The sequence below is a fragment of the Echeneis naucrates genome, chromosome 16 (genome assembly GCF_900963305.1).
Source record: "Echeneis naucrates chromosome 16, fEcheNa1.1, whole genome shotgun sequence".
Classification (NCBI taxonomy): Eukaryota; Metazoa; Chordata; class Actinopteri; order Carangiformes; family Echeneidae; genus Echeneis; species Echeneis naucrates.
In genome coordinates, this window is record NC_042526.1 from 3,865,339 (window position 1) to 3,887,894 (window position 22,556).

At 39.8% G+C, this 22,556-nt stretch overlaps 3 protein-coding genes across 5 annotated transcripts in view; 2 read left to right on the plus strand and 1 right to left on the minus strand.

Moving 5' to 3' along the window:
* The window catches only part of ranbp10 (RAN binding protein 10), a 30,102-nt gene extending 17,429 nt beyond the window's left edge, over positions 1–12,673 (minus strand). For both annotated transcript variants that reach the window (XM_029522285.1, XM_029522284.1), the window contains exons 1-2: positions 10,152–12,673; positions 3,161–3,272 (exon numbers count right to left, since the gene is read on the minus strand). In XM_029522285.1, the coding sequence (XP_029378145.1) occupies positions 3,161–3,272; positions 10,152–10,350 (311 nt within the window). In that variant the 5' untranslated portion in view covers positions 10,351–12,673. The remainder of the gene's footprint in view (positions 1–3,160; positions 3,273–10,151) is intronic.
* tsnaxip1 (translin-associated factor X interacting protein 1) lies at positions 11,519–15,464 on the plus strand. Its single transcript, XM_029522393.1, has 10 exons — positions 11,519–11,534; positions 11,681–11,808; positions 11,917–12,010; positions 13,218–13,414; positions 13,622–13,760; positions 13,945–14,111; positions 14,231–14,374; positions 14,572–14,684; positions 14,949–15,060; positions 15,244–15,464. The coding sequence occupies exons 1-10, from the start codon at positions 11,519–11,521 to the stop codon at positions 15,331–15,333; spliced, it is 1,200 nt and encodes a 399-aa protein (XP_029378253.1). The 3' UTR covers positions 15,334–15,464.
* A 2,670-nt stretch (positions 15,465–18,134) lies between these two features.
* On the plus strand, positions 18,135–21,817 carry nutf2 (nuclear transport factor 2). 2 transcript variants are annotated; one of them, XM_029523009.1, is made up of 5 exons: positions 18,135–18,200; positions 19,125–19,244; positions 19,614–19,685; positions 19,844–19,942; positions 20,862–21,817. In XM_029523009.1, exons 2-5 carry the CDS (start codon positions 19,146–19,148, stop codon positions 20,973–20,975), a joined length of 384 nt encoding a protein of 127 aa, XP_029378869.1. In that variant the 5' UTR covers positions 18,135–18,200; positions 19,125–19,145; the 3' UTR covers positions 20,976–21,817. The 2 variants fall into 2 exon arrangements, with proteins under 2 accessions (XP_029378869.1, XP_029378870.1); XM_029523010.1 differs by lacking the exon at positions 18,135–18,200 and adding an exon at positions 18,247–18,729.
* The last annotated feature ends 739 nt before the right edge of the window (positions 21,818–22,556 follow it).

Genomic DNA, 22,556 nt, shown 5'->3' on the forward strand with positions numbered 1-22,556 from the left:
GTCTCCAAACTAGATGCAAGTTCTCGAAAAACGATTTTGATAACGGTATTGATCAACGACAGAGGGCAATGGCTAGAAAGGAGTGATTTTAGTTTTCAGAATAATTTCATTGCCACTGTATTCATTTGGTTTCTTATATAACTGGTGTTTTTTTATCCCTGTCACTGTCCTGAAGAATAGAAGTGCCAGCTCTGACCAGAAATGTTTCATCTTTTCAGTTCTATTTCTGTACCAAAGTTATGAACCAACAAAGACACCAACACTACCATCCCTAGAGCAATACCACGGACATGGCACTAAACATTGTTTAGACAGGTGTTACCCAAGGGATGAAATTAATAAAACTAATACAACAGAACGAAGAGAACGAGAAACATCTAATGATAACTATAGCGCTATGTGACAAATAGTGTGATTGTCCTGAAGCTTGACAATGGTGCAGTGTTCAAACAGCATGAAGGAGGAGTAAACGGAATATAAAACCTAAAGTTAGCAAGCTTATGCTATATAAACTTTGAAGAACGAATCCTGCAACTTTTAATGAAGCAGATTTAAATCACTATTGGCAGATATAAGCTCATATAAATACAGAACCAGTCAACCCCTGCCATAGCAAACATTATTATGATGATTTCCACCTTACAAATGCACTTACATCTTATGTTACTTTAGTGAAAGTCATGTCATCAGTCTTTATTTTCATCTCATGTTTATCTCCACCATGAGAATGAAAGGAATGTCAATTGTGTGATGTTTCCGTCATTACTTCATGCTGTAACTTAAATGTGAATTCGACATGTGAAGTTTTGTGCTGGCCAAGTGAACCACACCACTTTCTGATTCGGATTGTGATTCCATGAGATCACGCTGCTGTCTGGCATTTTAAATCAATCAGGAAGACTGTTATATTTACAGCTAAGGTGGTAGTTACACAGACCCTCCCACATAGTAGCTGTCTTTTACACCACTGTTTTGTGCTGTTTCACACTTGAGCTGCTCAAATGGAAGTACAGAGTGTTAACAGCATATTGTGTAACCTGAGGTTTGTATTGGGGAGATTGGAGAAGGTTTTCGGTGCAAATGCAAAGCACAGGTCAAAATGTGAGGTTGGATAGCCAGGAATCGAAACACCTGCTAAAGTAATATCAGAGTCAGTATTACTTATCAACAACCCTATCAGTCCCAGCAGATGCTTTAGACAAAGGGCAGTAATGTAGGTTGCTTACACCATATGGTACTATTTGAAAGTGGCAAGTCATATTTAATAATTTTCTAATGTATTTATATTTGACTTTTTTGTAGAGCACAGGTTGATGGCATGCAGGAGTCTAGGAAACTGTCTTTAGATCTTCCCATACACTCCAGGTAAATTCGGGCTACAGAGAAGGAATCTTCCCTGTTGAATTCTGAAACTAATGCAGCTACTTCTGGTATTAACTTTAGGAACACCAGCCCAAACCAGTAAAGCATGCTTATTCTGAGTTTATTCTGCCAGGTATCTCTGCTAAATTTTCTTTTTTAGGCTATTGTGTAATGTCCTTTTTCTTTTCTGGGTCAAATTATGATGGTCCAACTCAGAGGATTTTGTTTTGATTTTCACAAATGCACAGATTTATTGAGTCCAGGCTTGTTGATAAAGCTGCCATTTAGCTGCCATGTAGCATCCCAATTTTGGAAATTTAAATGCTCCTCTCTGTTCATGCCAGTGCCTCAGTTGCTGAAACATTTGGAGAGAAGGACAGCTGATGCAGATAGCGGCAGCAACACACTAATGGAGGTCACGAGTGACATTGATGAGGCACTGTTGTATTTGGCAAGTCATATTAAGATGCTGTTCATACGCAGACTCAAGGTGAGGAAAGTGCTGCTTTAGCAAGTATACAGATTTGCAGGCCACCAAAGTGACCCAGAAATGTCAGATCCTACGAGACCAATCCTAAGGAACACAGAAGAGTAAAGACACACTCAAATTTTAAACAGTTTGACACAAAATGGAGGAAAATATAATAATAACAGCACTACAGTTGACACTCCTAAACCCCTAAACCCCTGTGAATGCTTTAATACATTAAAACACAGATGGTCATGGATGTGGCTTTCTCCAGTTCATTGCATTGTTTTCCCCCGTGCCTACTGTACATCCCTCTCTCTGTATGCAAGTGCTCCTTTCTCTCCCTCTAACTGGAACTTGCAAGCTGATGAGCCGGCACACCTGCACACCATCAACTTAAGAGTATATCAACTGGAGTTCATCACCCACTCATCTGCAGCTCTTTGTTTCTGCCGGTGTAGCAGCTCACGTTCTCAGGAGCTCTGCATGCTGAGCATCGACTGTCATGTTCGCTGAAATAATCGTTGTCTCCCTGTGCCACAGGATCATTCCATGTCTGCCTTTTTCCTGCTCATCAGTCAGCCTGCTCACGCTCACATCCCTGCCTTCATCTCCAGTCTGCCCCGCTTCGCCAGCCACCAGCTTCCCCTCAGAGCTCTGCCTTTGCCTGCTGTAAATCATCACCTACAGCCCTTCAACGGAGTCCACATCCAGCATTTGATTGAATACCTATCGGAAGTCATGCAGCTTACTGAAGATATGTGGAAATCTGTGAGGTCAAGCTAGAGACTGCTAGATTTAGCACAGGAACGCATTAAAATTCCCAATATCAGGTTATTGGAAAAATTATGTTGAAGTGTTAACATATTACTGCCATTTAGCATATTAGCATGCTTCAACCATCAGGACAATCCTGAGGAAGTTGTTATGGGGGAAGAAGATATCTGCAATGCAATGCCTGAGTTTAGTTTAATTTACTTCAGTTTAAAAAACTGAGCTAAGTTAGACTTAATGGATGGTATTGATAATAACAGAGAACAATGTTCTGCATTGCACTTTCAGAATAACCGCTCTGTGTGTGAACAGGTAGGACGTCACTTCAGATCACTTGAGAATTTGTTTCCCTTGATAATATTTGCAGAAAAGTGCCAATGCAGTCCAGTCATGCATCAACATGAGCATGAAGCTAAGATTTCACATAGTACAGACAAAGAAGGAGTGCAGTGACAATGTTATGAGAGAATTACTGACAGATCCAAAGCCAGACAGGGCTTCTTTGGTATTGTAGCGCACATGCAATGATGTTTGTTCAGAGTTCAATCTGCTTACCCATCGCGACCTTTGCTGACAATCTTGACTTCAAAGTAGTAGATCCCACAGGCAGCAGGGATAGGGTGTGTGGCTCGCACTGATGCTGCGTCCTTATGGTTCTTTCCATGGCCTGGAAGGGAGGGAAATACAAGGTGATGCAAAGCATTTACACGGTGTACTTTAATGTAAGGAGGAATTCTTGTATATGAATGAAAATTCCTTGTCTGTGGTGGCTTCCAGTTCCACAGGAAAGAGATAGGCCCGCATGTGGGTAACATTAGCCAGCCACTTCCATTATTATTTAACCAGTAAATGGAGCTTTAGCATAACATTGGGGCTGTATTTGGTGACTGATACTAAGCTTAACTCACAAACCAGCACAGGCAAAGCCAACTGTACAGTTTTGTTTGTTTATAAAGGCACCAACAAGAAACAGGGCTGGACAATCACCTGATAAGGATTTTTCAAAATTTTGAAGCTTTCACACTTCATCTCAAAAAAAGCAAAAAATGTAACTTCGAACAAATTGATTCATAACTATGGCATCCAGCTTTGCTTTCTACACAGCATGTTTTGATCGACTTTGCACTGTACAGAGCTCAAGCTGCACATGCTTTAACCAGAACTAAGACACATGATTGCATGACGCCAATTTTAGACTTAAACTGGCTCTCAGTGTTACCGTTTACTTCCTTCCTATATCACTGACCTTTCAGTAACTTATGTGCTGGTATGAATTTGGGCAGATGCCTGTATCTGTTCCAGAAGCCTTGCTGAAGACTGAAAGGCTGAAAGGAACAGAGCTTTTGCAGTCAGGGCTCCGTGGCTCTAGAATGATCTGCCTGAGGAAATCAGTTCGGCTGACTCGGTTATTTCTTTTAAGTCCTTTCTTTAAACATGAGATCCTTTTCTGATTTCCCTCAAGTTTAATTTTCCCTCAAGTGTCTTTTCACTTCTTTCACTTCCATTTCTTGTATTTTTCTAAACTTAATTTGTATTTATCGATTTCCATTAAGTCTGTTTTTGCACACATTCTGATCCGTTTCCTTTTTAAACATGACGATTTTATGATATATCTCCAGTAAAGCACTCTGAAACATGAATTTTGAAAAGTGTTATCAATAAATATTGTATTATAAACCTTCATCTGAGTATGTGGGCAAAGCTCACAAATCTGTCCCATGGTCAGGCTATAAAAGATCTTACCAGCTGACCAAAGTGTGACTGTAGTATTACAGTGATGAGGGGACACTCATCAGCCGTTGTTTTTCCAAAGCATGTGATTGATGAGCAAGTTGCTCTTATTTTATGCTTAACTTTCTGGGACGTCTTGTCAATTCTCATATCAGATTCGTCATATCTAATTCTTACACGTATTGTGCTAAAACCTACAATGCAATGTAATTATCCGTCCAGCAGATAAAGATTAAATAGAACCAATTTTCTTCTAACAATCAATAGGTCTGTTAACTTGATTTTTCTACAACAGTAAAAAGGCATTGATTTTCTAGTGCCTGTGTGCGCAAAGATAGCACGTTTTTATACACAGTTTTCAGTAACGATGTAAACAACGGGGTCATAGGGCTCATGTATTGTGTCTGGACAATTTCGATTCAGGCACATCACTCATTACTGTCTGTTATTCTATATTCAGACAGCTGCTTATGCAATCCCTCGGGTCTGGAGAGAGAATCTGTCTTCAGTTGTGTGTTGTATAACTGCCATTCAGCCTCTACAGTTAGTAAATTTTACGGTTACATGTAATGTGTCATGACAAGAGAACTCAGTGGTGTGATCACAAGAGAGAGTGAGCTCTGATTGTACGTGTGTGCATGTTGGCGATCACATTGAGGCTCATGTTGGTTTCGTGCCTGAGGAGACAGACTGGGCATAGACGCTCTAACATACAGCCAACTCTTATTAGGACAAACAATAATTATCAAAACTTTTGATAGAGTGAAATTTCATCGGTGGTTTGATCTATAATTACCTGTATTAAATGTTTATGCTTGCAGCATCAACAGTGTTTTTACCAAGCAAATGTTACCTGACATTACTGTGAATGTGCCACTGGATTAAAGTACATTTAGGGTTTCCATTTTTAATACATACAGATAAACATAACACACAAGCAGATGTGAATAAATGTCATCAAGGAAAATAAACCTTTACCAATACAAATAAACTGTGATTACACACATGTTAATTTCATGTGACCACCGTGCTTGTGGATGTGTGTTTTATGGGTTTGTGATTGTCTGGTCCAGTGGTTGCAGCAACATTCATGGCATCTATTTTTAGCTTGTTAAAACTAGTTGTCAGTAGGCCAACAGGTCTCTTTTCAACTGCATAGATGGGTGGGAGAAATGGCTGCTACTTTTAACAACAACCATCCTCCGTCCCTTCAATGACACTCCCAAATTAGATGGAAATTTAGCATTCATACAATATTCCCATGAACAAGGGCAATACAGCTTTAGCACATTGATGGTAATTAGGAGTGACTGGGCAATGGTGTAAAGAGTCATTCACCACTACTGTTCACTGCAGCAACCACCATTACTTCATAAAGACTATAAATTGGCACTTGTGCCTATGTCAGCTTATTTAAGTAAATCACAAAGACAAAACTGTTATCTGAGAAAGGGCACCAGTGTCACGTGTTTCAGCTGTTATGTGACATCCAACCTTCACCAGAGGTCAAGGTTCAAAGGTCAAAGCCCTGTTTTTTTCCCCATAGCACAGGCTTTAATAGCTTGCTGGGTAAGCAGCAATCCCCCACCTCAGGTTTTGCCCTTCAGCCAGGAGAGTAAAATCTACCAGTTCAACTCAAACAAGTGCAACAAAGGCCACAGTATGACAATGCCCTCTGTCTTGTCCGGGCAAGAGCAACAGCAGCAAAAAAGTGAATACTGTAATGATTGATGGAAAAAAAAGGTAAAAATCCATGCAGACCCCTTCAAAAATTAGAGAATGCAACTGTGGTGGCTACTAGCTTTGTAAGAAAATAATTTAAATGGCTTGGAGAGGACATATTGGATATTGGACACAGTAAAGGTCAACAGGAGTGAGATCTGTGATGCCACAGTTTCATTAAAATCAGCACCATTTTATGTCCTATTCAAAGTTTTTAATATGACATCTACATCACACTCATTCCTCAGTTATTGTGTATAAGAAGCACAAGTATAAATAACGACATCCACATTGGCTGAATTCTTCTTCAGTTGCTTCAGTTTAAGGGTCCTGTTACCGTACATCATGGCTCTCAACTACCACACTGACATATCTTTCACACTTGAAGAGTACAAAGCAATTGTTGATGTATTGGTAAGGCTGTGCTATTCTTACCATAATAAGTCAAAATGTCTGTTGTGAAAAATGCTTGTTGTTTGGCCTGTGAATGCAGTACACCCCTTATACAAAAATGCTATGTGCTTTGTTACAACTGCTACCAAATAGCCCTCATCAAGAAAATAGGAACATTTATTGCTCTGCCCAATATTGGCTTCACTGACAGGCTCTGCTGTGCTCCCAACATCTAAACACTATGCAAGTGTAATGGCCTCATCCACTTGAGGTTCAGGGAAAGGCCATGTGCAAACACTGCCTACATGGAAGCGGGTAATGGTGACTGCGGCGCTTTACAAGAGCTTGAGCCATCAATGTGTTTACTTGACCAGATGTTACTATAGGTCCTCTGAGCAGTGTTGGATCTTCAGGGCAGATTGCGGGCCACATTGAGACACTGTCAGACAAGAGACAGGGCAGGGCTAGCTGGCTAGCAGGCCAACTTCAACAGGAGAAAAGATGTGATTGCTGTTTCTTTCCACCATTGGAGACCGTGCAGTTGTTAATGCTAACCCTGGCTAAGCAACAATCAATGCAGCTCTGTTATGTTTAAAGATCCAAACATCATTGAAAAGGACAAAGGCAATTGCGGACAAGCGGCGCTGAGGATCAAACCACTGAGTCTACATTTCTCTCCTGAGAAAAGCTGCCCTATGGACATAGACCACATGACTATCTGTGCACAGAATTTGGATGTTCCCTGTGTAGCTTAGTCCAGTTTCAATCTTATCTACAAACCTTTAAACAGCAACTCATTGCTTATGTCAGAAGAAGGTAAACGATCTACATAGCTATGGATTTGTGGGAAAATGCAACCACAACTGAAAAAGCCTGAAACTGCAATAACTGCAATTAAATTTCATCATTTTCCAGTGTATTTGAGAGTTTTTGAAAACTCTGTACATTCCAAATGTATGACCGCACAAACCGTCTGCCCCAGTAAAAACCAGATACAGGAACTAGAAACATCTATTGTTACTGTAGACGGATAAATGATTATTATTAAAAATTATGGACATGGCAGATATAATGGCTAATTTACCTTTTGTCTCTCTGGCATAAATGAACAGAAAACTTTTATATTTTTATTCGTACTTTTTCATGAGTTATTCCTCTCCCATTCTAACCTTAGTCATCCTGAAGAAGGACAAACAAAAGATGCAGCAGATGCTATACAATGCATAACAACTCAAACAGAACTAAAAGGTATATGAAACATAAAACGTTTTACTTCCCATATATAGCTGTGCCTGTCAAGCAGCTGTAACTGTCTTTTCATTTATCGATCCTTTAGGCCTATTAAAAGAACAATGAAAAAAAAAAAAGTTGCACCAATATAAAGCTGTAGAATTCTTGACTGACCCAAATTCTGAAGTTTTAGTAAAAAAAAATAACTTCACTCAACTGGTGTATTCATAGACACCATGACAAATCGTTTGATGAAATGTTTTGCAGTGTTAATTTATGTCTACCTGTTTAGACTGGGTGGAGCAATCTGCGTCTTTGCACAACAGGACTAGGTAGACACTGTGTGGCCTTGAACAGAAAATTGGCACACTGGTCAAAATAGCATCCAAACCCCAAGAGTGAAGGAACAGAGCGGGTGCTGGAACAACCAAGAGGCGAAAATTATCCTACAAACTACAGAATAGACCTACTTATAATGCCATTCCTGAACAATTGTGCAGTGTCATTTAACATGTGCCATTTTCGTAACCTTAAAGGCTAAATGCTCCAAAAATAAATCCAACATGAGATGACATGCCTTATCTTAAGACATATTTGGGACTATTTTGAGCCAAAACAAGTCCATGGCTAACTCTCAATAACCCTGAGTGAAATGTTAGGTCGGAGTGAAAAACCATTTCCACCACTATTTTATCACACCATTAACAGAAACCAGTTTCCTCAAGATCTGCATCATGTGTATGCACGTCACTGAAAACCATAATGTAGACTTAAATGATATTAAACAACTGTTTTCAGATTAAAAGCAGCATCCTGATCAGTGATGCATTAAATTCTGGGTTATATCAGGCTATCTCCAAGGGAGTCTCCATTTCAACAAATAATAAAGCTTCCTTGTTATTCAAAAACAACAAGCCCATTACTACGTATGTGCCAAATAAGACTCTCAAAATGGGTTACACAGCCTGCCTGCATCCTCTCATCCTCTCCATGTTTCACTGATGTAAACAGCAAACAGGGCCCAAAGTGGCCTTGCAATGTCTCTGTGGAGATGTTTCATAGCCTGAAATGCAGGACTAGCTTGCCTGCGGGGCTGTCCTGACATGTCGCCTGACGAAAAATAACAGAGCAATCAAAAGGCCGAGAACAGGACTTCGCACATATGTCACTTTGTCTTGATTTCGGGGCTGGATGCGTAATATAATCCATCTGACAGGCCTGCTGAGCCCTTACTGACAGCTTTGAGCCAGTTGAATAACTAACTCACTGCGCCGTCTGAGCAGCAAAGTTGCTGCTTTAGTGAGCCATTATCCGACACTCAAGATTTATTTAAAAAGAAATAAGAATAAATAAATAAATATCGGTACATCTGGCCTAATGTAATGCGCAGGAGGAGGAGGAGGAGGAGGCCTCCTTACTCAGAGCAGCTGTTAAAAACAAAGTGGCTGCCTGCTGGAGGTTGGACATGAGGCTGTTGTTGTGCTCAGGGCACATACATGTGTGAATGGATCTGAACCGGTTGCTTCCAGACTGGGTGAAAACATGATTTACCATTTCTGCAAAAGAGTTTCGAGAACACTGCCACTGAAATCACGCGAGAGATCACAACAATGCCATATTTATTCTATTTTGGTGCTGGCTGTGGTGAAGAAGAAGAAGAAGAAAGAAAAGAAAAACAAACTAACAAAACTGCAGATTTAACCACGTTGTAAATCATTGCGTTTGGCCCGTGTCCATGTTGTAGCCTTCGCCGTGACAGCTTTTAAATACAATGTTAGGCACCAGGAACAGCTAGGTTAGCTAACGTTAGCTTGTTAGCCACAATGCTAACTACTGTACTGTGAGATATAGCTTGATGTTAGCTTGCTGGTGTTTGTTAAATACCATTAGTTAGCATATGCCCCCTCCCCTCCCCTCTCCTCCCCTCTCCAACACACACACGCTGCCTGCGACGTTATTGCTGCCATTGGCCTCCTTCAGCACAAACTGGGGGTGAATGTCAGATGCACTGACAGCTGACTGAAAACAAATAAACGCCAATGGTCCCAAACGGAAAAATAAACAAAAAGAGGTGTGTGTGTGTGTGTGTGTGTTTGGGGGGGGGGGGGGGGGGGGGGGTGTTGGGGTTTGTTGAAGGTGAATTTGGACCAACTGTCAGGGTCGGCGAGTTCACTGTCACTCATTTAGGCATTCCTCTGCTCGTTTTGTGCAACAAAAGCAAGGTTATAGGACAGAAGAAGCAGATCAGACTAGATTTACCAGGACTGCACACACACACACACACACACACACACTCAACATAATCGCATGCCCTGTATGTGTGTGCGACTGAAAAAGACCCCCCCCCCCCCCTCCTCCTCCTCCTTCTCTACCTCCTCTTCCCCGTAACAACAGTGACAGATTTGAGCTGAGACCTTATTCTGCCGTGGCTGCTTATTCGGACCCATCAGGTCTGACCCAGCTCTCTAACCTTTGTAATGGACCCGCAGGTTGTTCTGTGACAGCCCGATATAGCTGTATTTATCCTTGGGGCTCCAGGATCGGGGTAAAGGGGTCTCGTCCTCGTTCACAGCCGGGTAGAGCCGTTTCAGCCGCTCGTTCAGTTCGTGTTCCTGGTAATTAAAAGCAGGATCTCCTAACGGCAGGCTTCCCGCTCCAAGCTCTGCCATTTTGGCCTGTGTTGTTATTGTTAACGTATAGATATTTATATCTTATTCCTCGTTCCTTTCTATCCAAAGCCCCGTGTCAGTCTGCTGGAGCTGTAGGCTGAGAGTGAGAGGGACTGAGGGAGAAAATAGCAGCGGTGTGACATCCCCGGATAAGCAGCAGAATGTACTGTAGGCTGGAGTGGGGGCTTGTGGGTACTGTAGTTCAACCGCACGATAGTTTTCATGCTAATCTCCCTCGAAATGACTACACAGCTACACTGCGGTGACCATGACGTAGGTCCCCCGTTGACAGAGGTAGCTAGGAAATGTAGTTTTTTGTTGTTGTTTTTTTTTTTTAAAGCTGTTACCTTTATTAAAATGTTATCGTTAAACATTATACAGCTTGATAATCATCCCCTGCTTTAGCTTTATGTGTCATATGCATGCGAGGCAGGAAATGTTTGAATTGTTTCGCTTGGTGAAAATTTATCAACAGGATTAATATCATTACTTTCAGAACGAAAACAGCATGACATATGAGGATATGCCTCTTTTGAGAGACACGTAATCGCTATTAAAATTTATTTTGGTCTATGATTTCTCCCGTCTAATTTCTGGGTCTCACAGGGGTTTTGTGTGATTTTTTTCTGAATAATTATTATCGTATATTTGTCTCTAGCTCTAATTATACACACATGGGTTTTAAAATTAATTATTATTATTATCTTTCAAATAATAATAGTAAATTAATTGAAAAAAACATACAGACACACATTATTCCGTGGTTAAAGTGTGTGTTTTTCCATTTTTGAGGAAAAAAAACTTTTAATTTTAGACTTTGAAAACTAGTTAGGCGCGCCACGGTCCACTTAGTGGGCCTCGGTGTGTCGTCATCGTTACTATGGAAACCCTGCTACAATGCTGTTCCTCAAGACTCAAGATAACAAGAGCAATAGCTTGTCATGTTATTATTGAGCTTTTAATATAATCTCTGGAGATGTCACCACTCAAAGATATTAAATTCCCACCTTTAACGCCGTCACAAAAACACAGGCAAGTGATAAAGAAATCGTTTTGTTTGATATTGCGTGTTAGCCAGCCGAACTAGTAATATATGATACAATAATCATCGCCCTAATTAGTTGTGTTCTTGTTTTTTTTAGACTTACACATGACCAATGTACTCAAAATGCCTCTTTCCAATCGTCAGATGAAAGAAAAGAAAGTGTCCAGCCATCTATAGCGAGGCAGGTAAGCAAACCTGTGATGATTTCATGATATGCTCATATCACTAACACTGTCTGGATGTGTGTGTCTCATTGAAACCGTACTTTTTAGTTGTGCTCAACAGGAAGCAGTTACATTTATGCAGGCCTGGGGAGAAAACCCCAGCTCCTGATTAACCTGGAGAACTATGTGAACAAGGAGCTACATACTATCAGCCCCCAGGACCCAAAATATCAAGAACTGAAGCTGCAGGTTAAAAAAACAACAAGATGAGCATTCATATATCCATGTTCTGATCTTGCTTAGTTTCTAAAAATAAATACACACAATATAAGTTTAACAGATCTGCTTTGGTTGCAGGTCTACCGTGATGTGTTTGGTCATGTCATCAAAGAGTTCAAAACCTACCAACCCCTTCTCTCTGCTATCAAAAGGGAATATGAAAATACTTTAGGTCAGTTTTTTCCCCGTTTATTTTTAAATTAAGTTGTAGACAGTGAATAGAGTTTGTAACAATATAAACTACACAGATAAAATCCTAACACAATGTTAAGGTAGAGCAAATAAACACAAAAACACAAACACATTAGGATAAGTTACACAGTGGTTAAATTTGTTATTATAGTAACAGAAAAATGTTTTACTAGTTTTTACTTTAATTAAAATATAATCTGGCAGGAACATTTTGCACTAAAAGCATAGTAGTTCTAGCAAAAAATAAAAACTAGCTTAATGTCCTAATCACCTGATAAAACTTGAACCTAACTTGACTGAATTAATTACAAACTATTGACAGAATGGTACAAATCTGATTAATAAGTATTTATTTACAAAGTTCAACTCAAAAATGACTTGGAGGAAACAAACTGGTATGAAATGAAAAGTGAAAGTGAAAAGTGAAAGACGAAAAACAAATGCTTGGAAGGAATTAGAAACAACAGGCGCAAGACAATGCTTTGATCTAACTAGACAAGGTATCGACACAAATCACAAGGCTAAGCTTGACACAAAAAATCAAAAGATTAACCAGGAAACTAGACAATGCAAAGGACATGGACTTAACTGTGAGATGGCTTAGTTCTACAGCAAGAGACACAACGAACTGGCACAGGACAAAGGGAGATGCAGACTGTGTATATAGAAGGTAATGGGGAACAGGTAAGTGCAATCAGGGCGGGGAAAGATGATCAGACTGGCACAAGAGGAAGAGCAAGCAAACTAAAACACAAGGAGCATAGGAATATCAAAATAAAACAGGAAATGGCGAGACAACACAGAGTTTCCGGACATGACACACATCACCAACGCTTCTTGGCATTATTAACCACTCTGTAATATTTTTATTAAATTCAATATATCAAAGCATCTAAAATGAATAAACAATTTATAATATATTGTATTATAAAGGAAAATACAATGGAACACCAAAACAAGTACCTAAAAGTCTACAGCCTTTCAAGTGATTCTGCAGTTCTTCAAAAAATTTTCAGTCAGACATAAGAATGAATTTAAATATGTACCAAAAGAGGGAAGGCAGATGTTTTAGTTGGAGAAGCTTGGTAGAAGACTGAATAAATCCACTGTCAGAAATCTAATCAATAATCATTTCAACCCTATAGTTTAATAATCGATCTTTTATCATTCATTATACATCTGTTCAGCATATCAACAGGATCAAATCCGAGGACTGGAACCACTGCAATCCCGTCTGAGGTTGGTGACTGAGGAATGTGAAAGGAAGATTCAAGCTCGCTGGGGAGAGGAGCAGGCTGAGATTGGAGCCTTGAAAAGGGAGAAGCAGCAACTGCAGAAGGCCATTGAGGCCATGGGGGAGAAAGAAAAGGCCATGCAGGCAGTGGTATATGACATACTTGTAGACTGTCGTTCTAACCATTTAGGGTAACTTGGTGTGATTAAAATACATATGAATTCCTTTTTATATTTTGGTAATATCTGTTTTTTTTTGTTTTCCTGATCACAGTTTAAGTTTATTTTAGAGCATAAGGTTCAAGGTGGATTATTATTATCATGCACTTGTCAGTCCATATCCTCCATTCATCTCCAGGTGGAACGCCTGCAGTATGAACTGTCCAATCAGTATCTGCAGTACCGAGAGGAACGTGACGCCCGCAAGTTACTGATCTGGCAGCTCAGTGACTTAAGAAGCTCTGTGAAAGAAGTGCATTCTGTAGATGCAAGCGCAGGTGAGTCCATACATGAAATTACATCACCAGTCGTTAGTTTGTTTCTTTTCTGCAGCCCTTCAAAACCTTACCTGCTGAATAATGCCTTTTATGGTGGTAATTTATAAAGAAGAAGCTACACACCTTGATATAAATATTATAAAACAAACTTATGTTCTTGTGGGATTTTTTTCCATTGTGATAGAAGAGGCCAAGGACCCAGTGGAGGTGCAGCTTGCTCTGAAGGTGTGCCGGGAAGACCTAACCAAAACCCAGGAGGAACTCAACAGGACAAAAGCGAAGTACTGGGATGTTGTCCCGCGACGAAATTGGGATATCCTGGAAGAAACACAAAAACAGACACTCCTGCAGGTGGCACATACAGAGAGATGTACTGTATACACATTGCAGCATGCACATACAAGTCAATATCTAAAGTCTTACACTTAGAATTACTTTTTTATTTCTTCTGTTTGTTTTTTCCTGTCTAGTTGAAGACACTGCAGAATGACTTTGATCAGTTGAAGAGCGAGTATGACACCCTGTTAGAGCTCCACAAAAGAGGCAGCATGCAGGCTGAGATACATGAATCCACCGCTGTGCAGGCAGTCTCTTATCATCATTTCATGCACACAGTATGTTGGTCTCCCCAAACTGTACAGTAACAGTGGTCATGTATTATAATCCCTACCAACTAAAATCATTTCCTGTCTCATTTTGTAGAAAATTGACTAATGAAAGTGGTATTGATACATTTTTTCATCTAAATCAATAAATATCTATTTTTTAAAGCATGCAATGTTAATTATTTCTTGAACAAACTGTTTTTCAGATGGATACAAGTGTGTTTCTAGGCCAAAAGCAGACCGAATCCAGCCAACTAAAAGACCCTGACAACCCTGATTACCCTGAAAACGGCACATCCAACCATATCCAAGAGAACAGGTGAAAAGAAAGAAAAGTACACACACAATTCTAGTCAAGTCAGTTTTAATTGTAGTGTCCAGAACCACACATTTTCACCAAAGGGCTCTTTAATCTGTAAAACATGCACTATCCTTGTAGCTTCAAATCGGAGAAAAAAACTTTCACAAATTAGAAACCCTTTAGCAGACAGTGGAATGGAATAGCAGATTTTCTCTAGTTCTCGCCTCACAATCTGTTTCTAAGTTGAAGAGAGTTGTTCTTGTACATGTGTATTATCTTTAGAGCAGCATCGCCACTGAAGCCACATGAGGAAACAGATGTACTTGTGACTTTGGTTCAAAGTGAACCAGACAGAAGCAATGACATCATCTCCTCCCAGAGACCCAACAGCCTGGTACGTGTAGCAGAGGTTTCACTATTTCAGTCTGATGTCGCTTGATGCAATTCAGAAAATGTGACTCTGAGAATATAAAAACCCATTTTTTATAGAAGCTGTAACCACATAAACTTATGTGACTGATCTAATGTGTAGTTCAATATTTTCCTCCCTTAAATTGTGCTCTTAATGCTTCAACAGCTTGCAGAAGCTGGCGTGGCAGTCTTACCTCCAGCTCTTGACCAATCAGAGGAAAACACTGCATCAAATATTTTTCCACTCAGCAGCTGATATAATGTTGTAATGGTCATATTACGTAATTTAAGCAGGTAGGTCTGCATGACATAAAAAAAAAACAAACTGCAAAACTTGTCCTTCAATTATAAATTGTTGATTGTGCTCAAAACACATTTATAACCGCTGTTGAGATAATTGCAATAATATGTAACAGGAATTTGGTTTTCTGTGAATAATTACTTACAATGAAAAACATGCAAATCCCATCTATTGTAACGGCACCACAACCCCAAATGTTGCCAAACCAAATAAAAAAAAAGCTGTCTGTCATGTGAGTTGTGTACAGCAGTTTAATGTCATTTAGCAAAAGGAAACATATCAAAAGAGAATTAACTATAAACACATGGTTTCTGAATGTTCAAATGTTTTTTTAATTTTTTAATCTGTATTTCAACACTTCAGCTTTTAATCATTTTAAATGTGCCCTGAGGAGTTTTCTTGTAAGCAAACAAAAATTGTCTTACACGCTTAAATGTGTGTTATTGATTTTTAACAAATGTTTTAAATTATTTTCCTTCCTCATTATTGCAGATGTTTTTAAGCACAGGAAATCTTTCACTGTTTACATTCATGTCTATTAGCTTGTGGGTCCTTGAAGCCAGCCTTGCCTTCATACCCTACATTTCTTAGCACATTAGAGGCATTTATAAAATACTACCATTAGCAGGACTGTGTATTGAATTATCTGTGTAGTAACGTGTGAAAACAAAACTATACATACACATAATTTCACTACAATACTGCTACTGCTGGGTAAGAAGTAGCACTGTATTTGTCCCTTTTCAAGAAATATTTTATATTTTATATTTTACACCATACCCAAAGCGTTACATTCAATCACGGTGTACTTTATGGGTCTGTTCTAAGACAACCCTGTCTGACACTCAATGTACCTTGCTTTAGACACGTCTTTACTTGAAGCAACTTTCTATGCATGTCTCAGTCACTGAAAACAACCAATGTGACAACCTTTGTTGAAGAAACCCTGAAGAACCTTTCAGGGCCTTGTGCCAAGGCATTTGGGTTGTGTTTCACTTCTTGGTAGAAACATTGTTTGACTTGGTGTTTTAACCAGGGTCCTCTTGTGTTTAGTGGATCATCAGAGTCATCAAAGCCCTTACAAAAGCATTACCTTAGCCTGACAAAAGCCAGCTCTAGAGAGACAGCACTTGGATGAATCTATTTATCTTAGGTAGTTGATATGACTTACATACTGCTTATTCCTCTTTACACGTGGACTTGTATGTGAAGTATCAGTTAAATTATAGTTTATATTCCTGTATGTGTGACCTACAGCTTGAAAGCAGATAGCAGTGTAAATGGTATTCACTATTTAGGACTTAATCTGCATGGGCACAGTAAGTACAGTGAGTTGGCTGGAGGCACAGATTAATGAATACACTGTTGCTGATAAAGTGGCCACCCAAGTTAAACTCCTTTCAGAAATTCACAGCGATGAATGTTAATGTAAATTTAATTGCATGACATTTCTGAACTTTTTGCATCACAGTAGCTAAAAATCTCTCAAGTTAATGTCACAACAGCTGCATTTTCTGATGGACTTGTTATTGTGTGCTCACTGGATGGTTTGAGTCAAAGAAATGCACATGAGTTTCCTACTCAGGGATGTCACCAAAACTGGAAATGTGCACACACACTGACAGACCAGTAGTTCAGGGCCAACCAAGCACCTGTTTGGGGAGATTGCAAAGAAGAAAGTCATTGATAGCAAAGTGCTTTCAGCTCTCATCTCATCTCTTTGAGCAGATGATAATTAGGAGGTAAGAGTGAAAAAAGAAAAATGTACACAGTGCAAAGTAAATGTGATTGGCTTGAGAGAAGTTGTGTCCATTCAAATAAAGAAAATCAAATCACTGTTGCTGCAACACTGCACCAGCTTTATGGCAGAGTGGCATAGAGTCTGTATGTTATGTGAAGGAAACCAGACATAATATTTAGAACTGGTTGCCTTCTATGGAGCTTTATCCTTCTTGCAAATGGGATCTCTGGTGCTCAGCCAGCGTAATCATCAGGTTCATAGTCACCATTCTTACCAAGGTTGTTAGTTTGGCCAAGCAGCCGGCTCTCAGAAGATTATGGGTGTTCTTCTTCATGTAAGGATCTGAGGAAGATGCAGATTGCAATATTTAGACAAATAAAGAATCTTGAATTTAATTGACGTGTTTTTAAAGCCTTCCCCAGATCTGTGTCTTGACACAATTCTTTGTCACAGCGTTTGAAATAGACACATAATATCATCTCTCAATAAAATGTGACATGATACATTTAGAAAAGAGTATCTCTCATCTCATTTATACTGCTTATCCATCAGGGGTGCTGTGGCACATCTTAGCTGACATGGGCCAAAGGCAGGATACACAATAGACAGGTCACCAGTCTATCACTGGCACATAGGGAGACAAACAACATTTGATTCAGGACTACCTATGGGCAATTAACAGTCACCAACTAACATGCATGTCTTTGGATTGTGCAAAATCCACACAGAAAGGCCTCAGGAATCAATCCCAGATCCTTCATGCTAGACTTCTGCTGTCTTCTCAGTCTGAATACATGAAAGGTGATTTCAGATAGCTGTTACCTGGAGCTTTCCTTGGATTAGAAGTTTGGTTGTTTTTTTTTTTTTATCAGTGTGTATCAGCTTTAATAGACTTTTTAAATAATCAACGACAGAACAAACGACTTACGAACCACATCAAAACACAATTTTGAAAGTTTGTATACGAAGACTCCAACACCCACAATCCCCTGCGCCACTTACGGTGCCTTCGTACGTGCCCTCGTAAAGTAGCGGACACGGCACTTCGCGATCGTGCAGCCGGCCTCGGCGTTGGAAAGAGGTAAGTTTTTATCACTTCTTTTTAGGGAGCCCGCTCGGGGAACAGTGAATGGAAAGATGTGCGAAAACAAAAAGCGCTAGTTTAGCCTGACATTTGAACGAGCCTGAGGGAGTATAAGTAGTTAAATCGGCTGCTTCTGCCCGGCTGAGGGCTGACGTCGGGCACGCCTATGAAGGGTAGCTGCCCCGGGGATCCAGAGCTGTCTGTGCGCGGGCCCGACGGAGGCATCAACACTTGGGAAAGATGAGGATATTTTTAGCAACCAGCCAAAAGGCCAACGCCAGCGAGCCGGTTATCTAACGTTTGGAAATATAATGTATCTGTCGCCTATCATTAGCTGGCGGGAAGGCGTGCTAGGTAGGCGAACTGTCTGCCAACGGCTTAGTCAACGTTAGCAAACATGACTGTAGCTAGCAGCTAGTTAGCTAGCGACAACTAGCCATTAATGAGCTTTTTCGTGTGTTGCCATCACCCAGCCTGGACGGTGAGAGCTCAGCTACTACAGTATTAATGTCCGGCGGTGTTTATGGTATGTTATTTGGACTTTTCATGCTAATCCCCCCCCCCCACCCCCCCTCAGCCCTCAGATTGTTCCAGCAACAACAGTTCATCGTAATGTGGAAGCACATGACTTGTGCTGTCACTGTCAACCAGTGTAAAGGTGTGCTCAGCGAAAGTCTGCTTTTCAATTCTTTGTGTTCTTGTTGCTTTTTAAACGGGGTCAACACTGAAGTTCTGTCTGAATTAAATGGGTTCAAATGTGTGATGGAAAATTCATGGTAGTGTCTATAAATCCTTTTAGACTCGTTTTATCTTGTGGGGTTGAGATTTCATGGCTGGGGAGGCTGTAGCATATGATCATCTTAATACTTATATTTCATTTTTTTTTCTGCCTCTCATCTACTCCTTTCTCCGTCCTCCAAGTGTGTTGTAGGGTGATTCAGGATGGTGGACCAGCCTCTGTGGGAGCAGATAGGATCCAGCTTCGTGCAACACTACTACCAGATGTTTGACTCTGACAGAGCACAACTGGGATCCATATATGTGAATATGCTTTCATTTTAGTACACATTTTGTTTTGGGATCTAAGCTATGAACATTGTTTACTGAGCTAATTGCATCACCCTGCATTGGTTTTCAGTTTTTATTGCACTTCAGAAAAGGCAATATAAAACCACATTTAATCAGCAAATTGACAATAATCATTAGTTGGACTAAAGGTTTATTCAAAACCCCAAATTAGCTTTTAAATTATTTTTATTATTTATTTAAGTATTGAATGAACCGAGTTGAATGTAAATGAAAATAAGCCTACTACACTTAAGAACTTTTTTTATTCACAGTGTAATCAAGGAAAACCACATGGCCATTAACCAGTGTAGAAATGAACACTGTTGTTTATGCTCTTCACAGATCGATGCATCATGCCTTACGTGGGAGGGCCAACAGTTCCAGGGAAAAAGAGCAATCGTTGAGAAACTCTCTGTGAGTTCGTTTGGTAAATTGTCTCTACTTGCTGTGGGCATGTGTAACAGGTGGCGGGTTATTCCCTGACCTATCACAGTATTTTGTTATAAACTTGCACTCCGTCTGATACACTGGAATTAATCTTCCTCTTGTGTATTCCTTCTTTATTGTGCCAGAGTCTCCCATTCACAAAAATAGCGCATAGTATAACAGCGCAAGACCACCAGCCAACTCCAGACTGCTGCATATTGAGTATGGTTGTAGGACAGCTAAAAGTAAGTCCCGCTGTTTTTTATGCCTTTTTCAGTCATATATTTTACGTCTTTTGCCATTAACTTCACTTCTCAAATAAATATGGTCATTCACATATGGACCTGTTTCAAATCATTTCAGACACCACACATCCAGATCATCCTATTAGGGTGTAATTACTCTTCTTTCATTAACAACTACATAAATGAGTGTGGAGGCCCTGCCAAAAAGTTCTGTCAGATATATCTACACACTTGGTGCCTGACACACCCAGAAGAGCACCTCTCTGTTTAATGCTTCTGACAGTTGAACACAAAGGTGGTGAAAGCTTTGTTCAAAAGCTCCTCCTCTTCCCATAATCCTGGTCACTTTTAGTGGCTTTGATATTTATTTATTTAATTTTTTTGTTTTAACAAAACTACACAAGTACATTTTCAGCGAAAAAAAAAAAAATCCTCTTTTTCATGAAGGTTGTTATGTCTATTGCGTTGAACTGGACTTTGTTTTTTCATTTTGGAAGCTGCATGTATTGTGCTGCAAACTGTATTTTAATTTATATATCAAAGAGAAATATAGACAATAACAAACATTTTTGTGTAATGTAAAACTGTTTTAACACCATCACAGACTCAACATTATAATCTTAATTAAGACAGGAAAGTACTGTAGGACTGTTGTTTTGAGACTCTGAGTATTTAAGGTAGGTGAACCTGATAAAACTGAGTGTAACAGTAACATGACTTCTCCAGTGTTAGCAGTTAGTTTCACCTTCTCCAGCAACACTTGACTTTCTTTGATCTAGTCAGTTTGAATATATGTTTAAAAAAACAAAACAAGACATTGCAAGAAATGACTAAGATTTGTTTTGATGCTTTTGCTTTAGCCTATATCTCAAGTATGCTCTTTATCCTAAATCTCTTCTTTGTTTGTGTGCGTCTGCAGGCAGATGATGACCCCATCATGGGTTTCCATCAGAGTTTCATCCTCAAGAACATTAATGATGCATGGGTGTGCACCAATGACATGTTCCGGCTGGCCATTCATAACTTTGGCTAAGCTCCCACCCTACTCAGAGGGGCAGGGGCGGCCATAGTGAAGGGCACCGTGTAAAGTGTGGAGGGAGGGGAGGGAGAAGTTGAGGATGGAGAAGAGAGAACACTCATCCCTCCTTCCTGCTGTCTCATTTATGCCTGCTTGACAAACAAGCAGGCACCGGATTCTAGATGTCAATCACTGAACCTCATCCAGGTGGGTTTTCAGACCACCCCAGCCAGTAGAACTGCGATGTGTTTCTTTGCTGAGAGCCGGCCGACCAATCAGACGCCCCTGTCTGCCACCCCGCTGATCTGCATGACGCTGGGATTCCCTCATTGCAATACTACACTCAAGCCACCAGAATGAGAAACAGCTAACTGACGCCATTAACTCATATCCATATCTGCTATGCTGTCCTCCTTTATACTAACCCATTTTACTTTACTGTTGACTACACTGTTGTCAACTCAGTTCTGATAACATGAATGTTGACTGGTTTGTAGATCCATGTTCAGGTCCAGAGTCAGCTTTCTCAGTTCTGACTTCTTGTGTTTATTTGTTTTTAGATGCCACTTCTGTTGTTGACTTTAGCTTGCTTTAGTGTGTTTAAGTTTTATCTCCAGTTACCACATCTGTTAACTTTGCCATGATTCATTTTCTTACATCCTCCATGTAAGGTTTTGCTCTTGCAAACCAAAGAATCATGGTTTCAGGTCGTAAAGTTTCACCTTGCTTCATGATTGGCTCTGATCTTTCATATTCTCTCTTTTTCTCTCTCTGTCTCACTCTTGCTCTGTCACATATCTGGCAGTTAACATGGACTACAGCCACGATACACAATAAACCTGGACTTTTTTTCTTAATGGTGTGGCTTTGTCTCCATATCATTCTCTTGGACTAAATGTTTTCCCAGTCTTTATTTCTTTACTATGAGTGTTCATAGTTTATACAAGTGTTGACTTTTACATATTAAGTACATATTTTTACTTTATTATTCTGGGTGACATGACAACACAGGCATTCAGCTGGATAACTGAAAATACCTGATTCATATTGAAATTTTTAATGAGAAAAAGGTCAAATAAATATTCCAGCCATAGGTCTATTGAATTGATAATGAGCTGCTTCATGAGTGGATTGGGTATCAGATAGATTTGAACAGCTCACATTTTTTCTAGTTTCTTATGTTTTAGTAGTTAAGGGTCCATCTACTGATTCACTTTTTATTGTCAGAGCAATCTTTGCCTCATGCTACTTTGCAAGAAAGGGGGCAGCACACTGATATTGGGTCGATTCTTTGGTACCCTATCAGTGGGCACCATTAATTGAAGAACAGAGAGAGAAGTTGAATCATAACGTCATGTTGGCCGGAGATGACACTGGATATTGAAGTAATTTGAAAATAGCAATCTTTGTCTTGCATATAGTTGACACCTGACAGTAATAGTATGTGTTCCCACGTGATTACTGTTGCACTACTCTCAGTTCAATAAGTGGTCACGCATCTAATGTATGGCCCAAATCATATGAAGCAGAATGATTCATGTGTTGAAACAGTAAGAGATTATCTCTGCAATGAATACATAATTTACTCAAAAGATA

What these genes read in the sequence shown, in the direction of transcription:
- tsnaxip1 (XM_029522393.1), top strand. An exon ending in ATCAAGAACTGAAGCTGCAG is followed by an intron (nt 11,809 to 11,916) that starts GTTAAAAAAACA and finishes CTTTGGTTGCAG; the next exon opens with GTCTACCGTGATGTGTTTGG. An exon ending in CCCAGAGACCCAACAGCCTG is followed by an intron (nt 15,061 to 15,243) that starts GTACGTGTAGCA and finishes ATGCTTCAACAG; the next exon opens with CTTGCAGAAGCTGGCGTGGC.
- nutf2 (XM_029523009.1), top strand. Translation starts at nt 19,146, where the DNA reads ATGGTGGACCAGCCTCTGTGGGAGCAGATAGGATCCAGCTTCGTGCAA. An exon ending in CAATCGTTGAGAAACTCTCT is followed by an intron (nt 19,686 to 19,843) that starts GTGAGTTCGTTT and finishes TTATTGTGCCAG; the next exon opens with AGTCTCCCATTCACAAAAAT. An exon ending in TGGTTGTAGGACAGCTAAAA is followed by an intron (nt 19,943 to 20,861) that starts GTAAGTCCCGCT and finishes GTGCGTCTGCAG; the next exon opens with GCAGATGATGACCCCATCAT.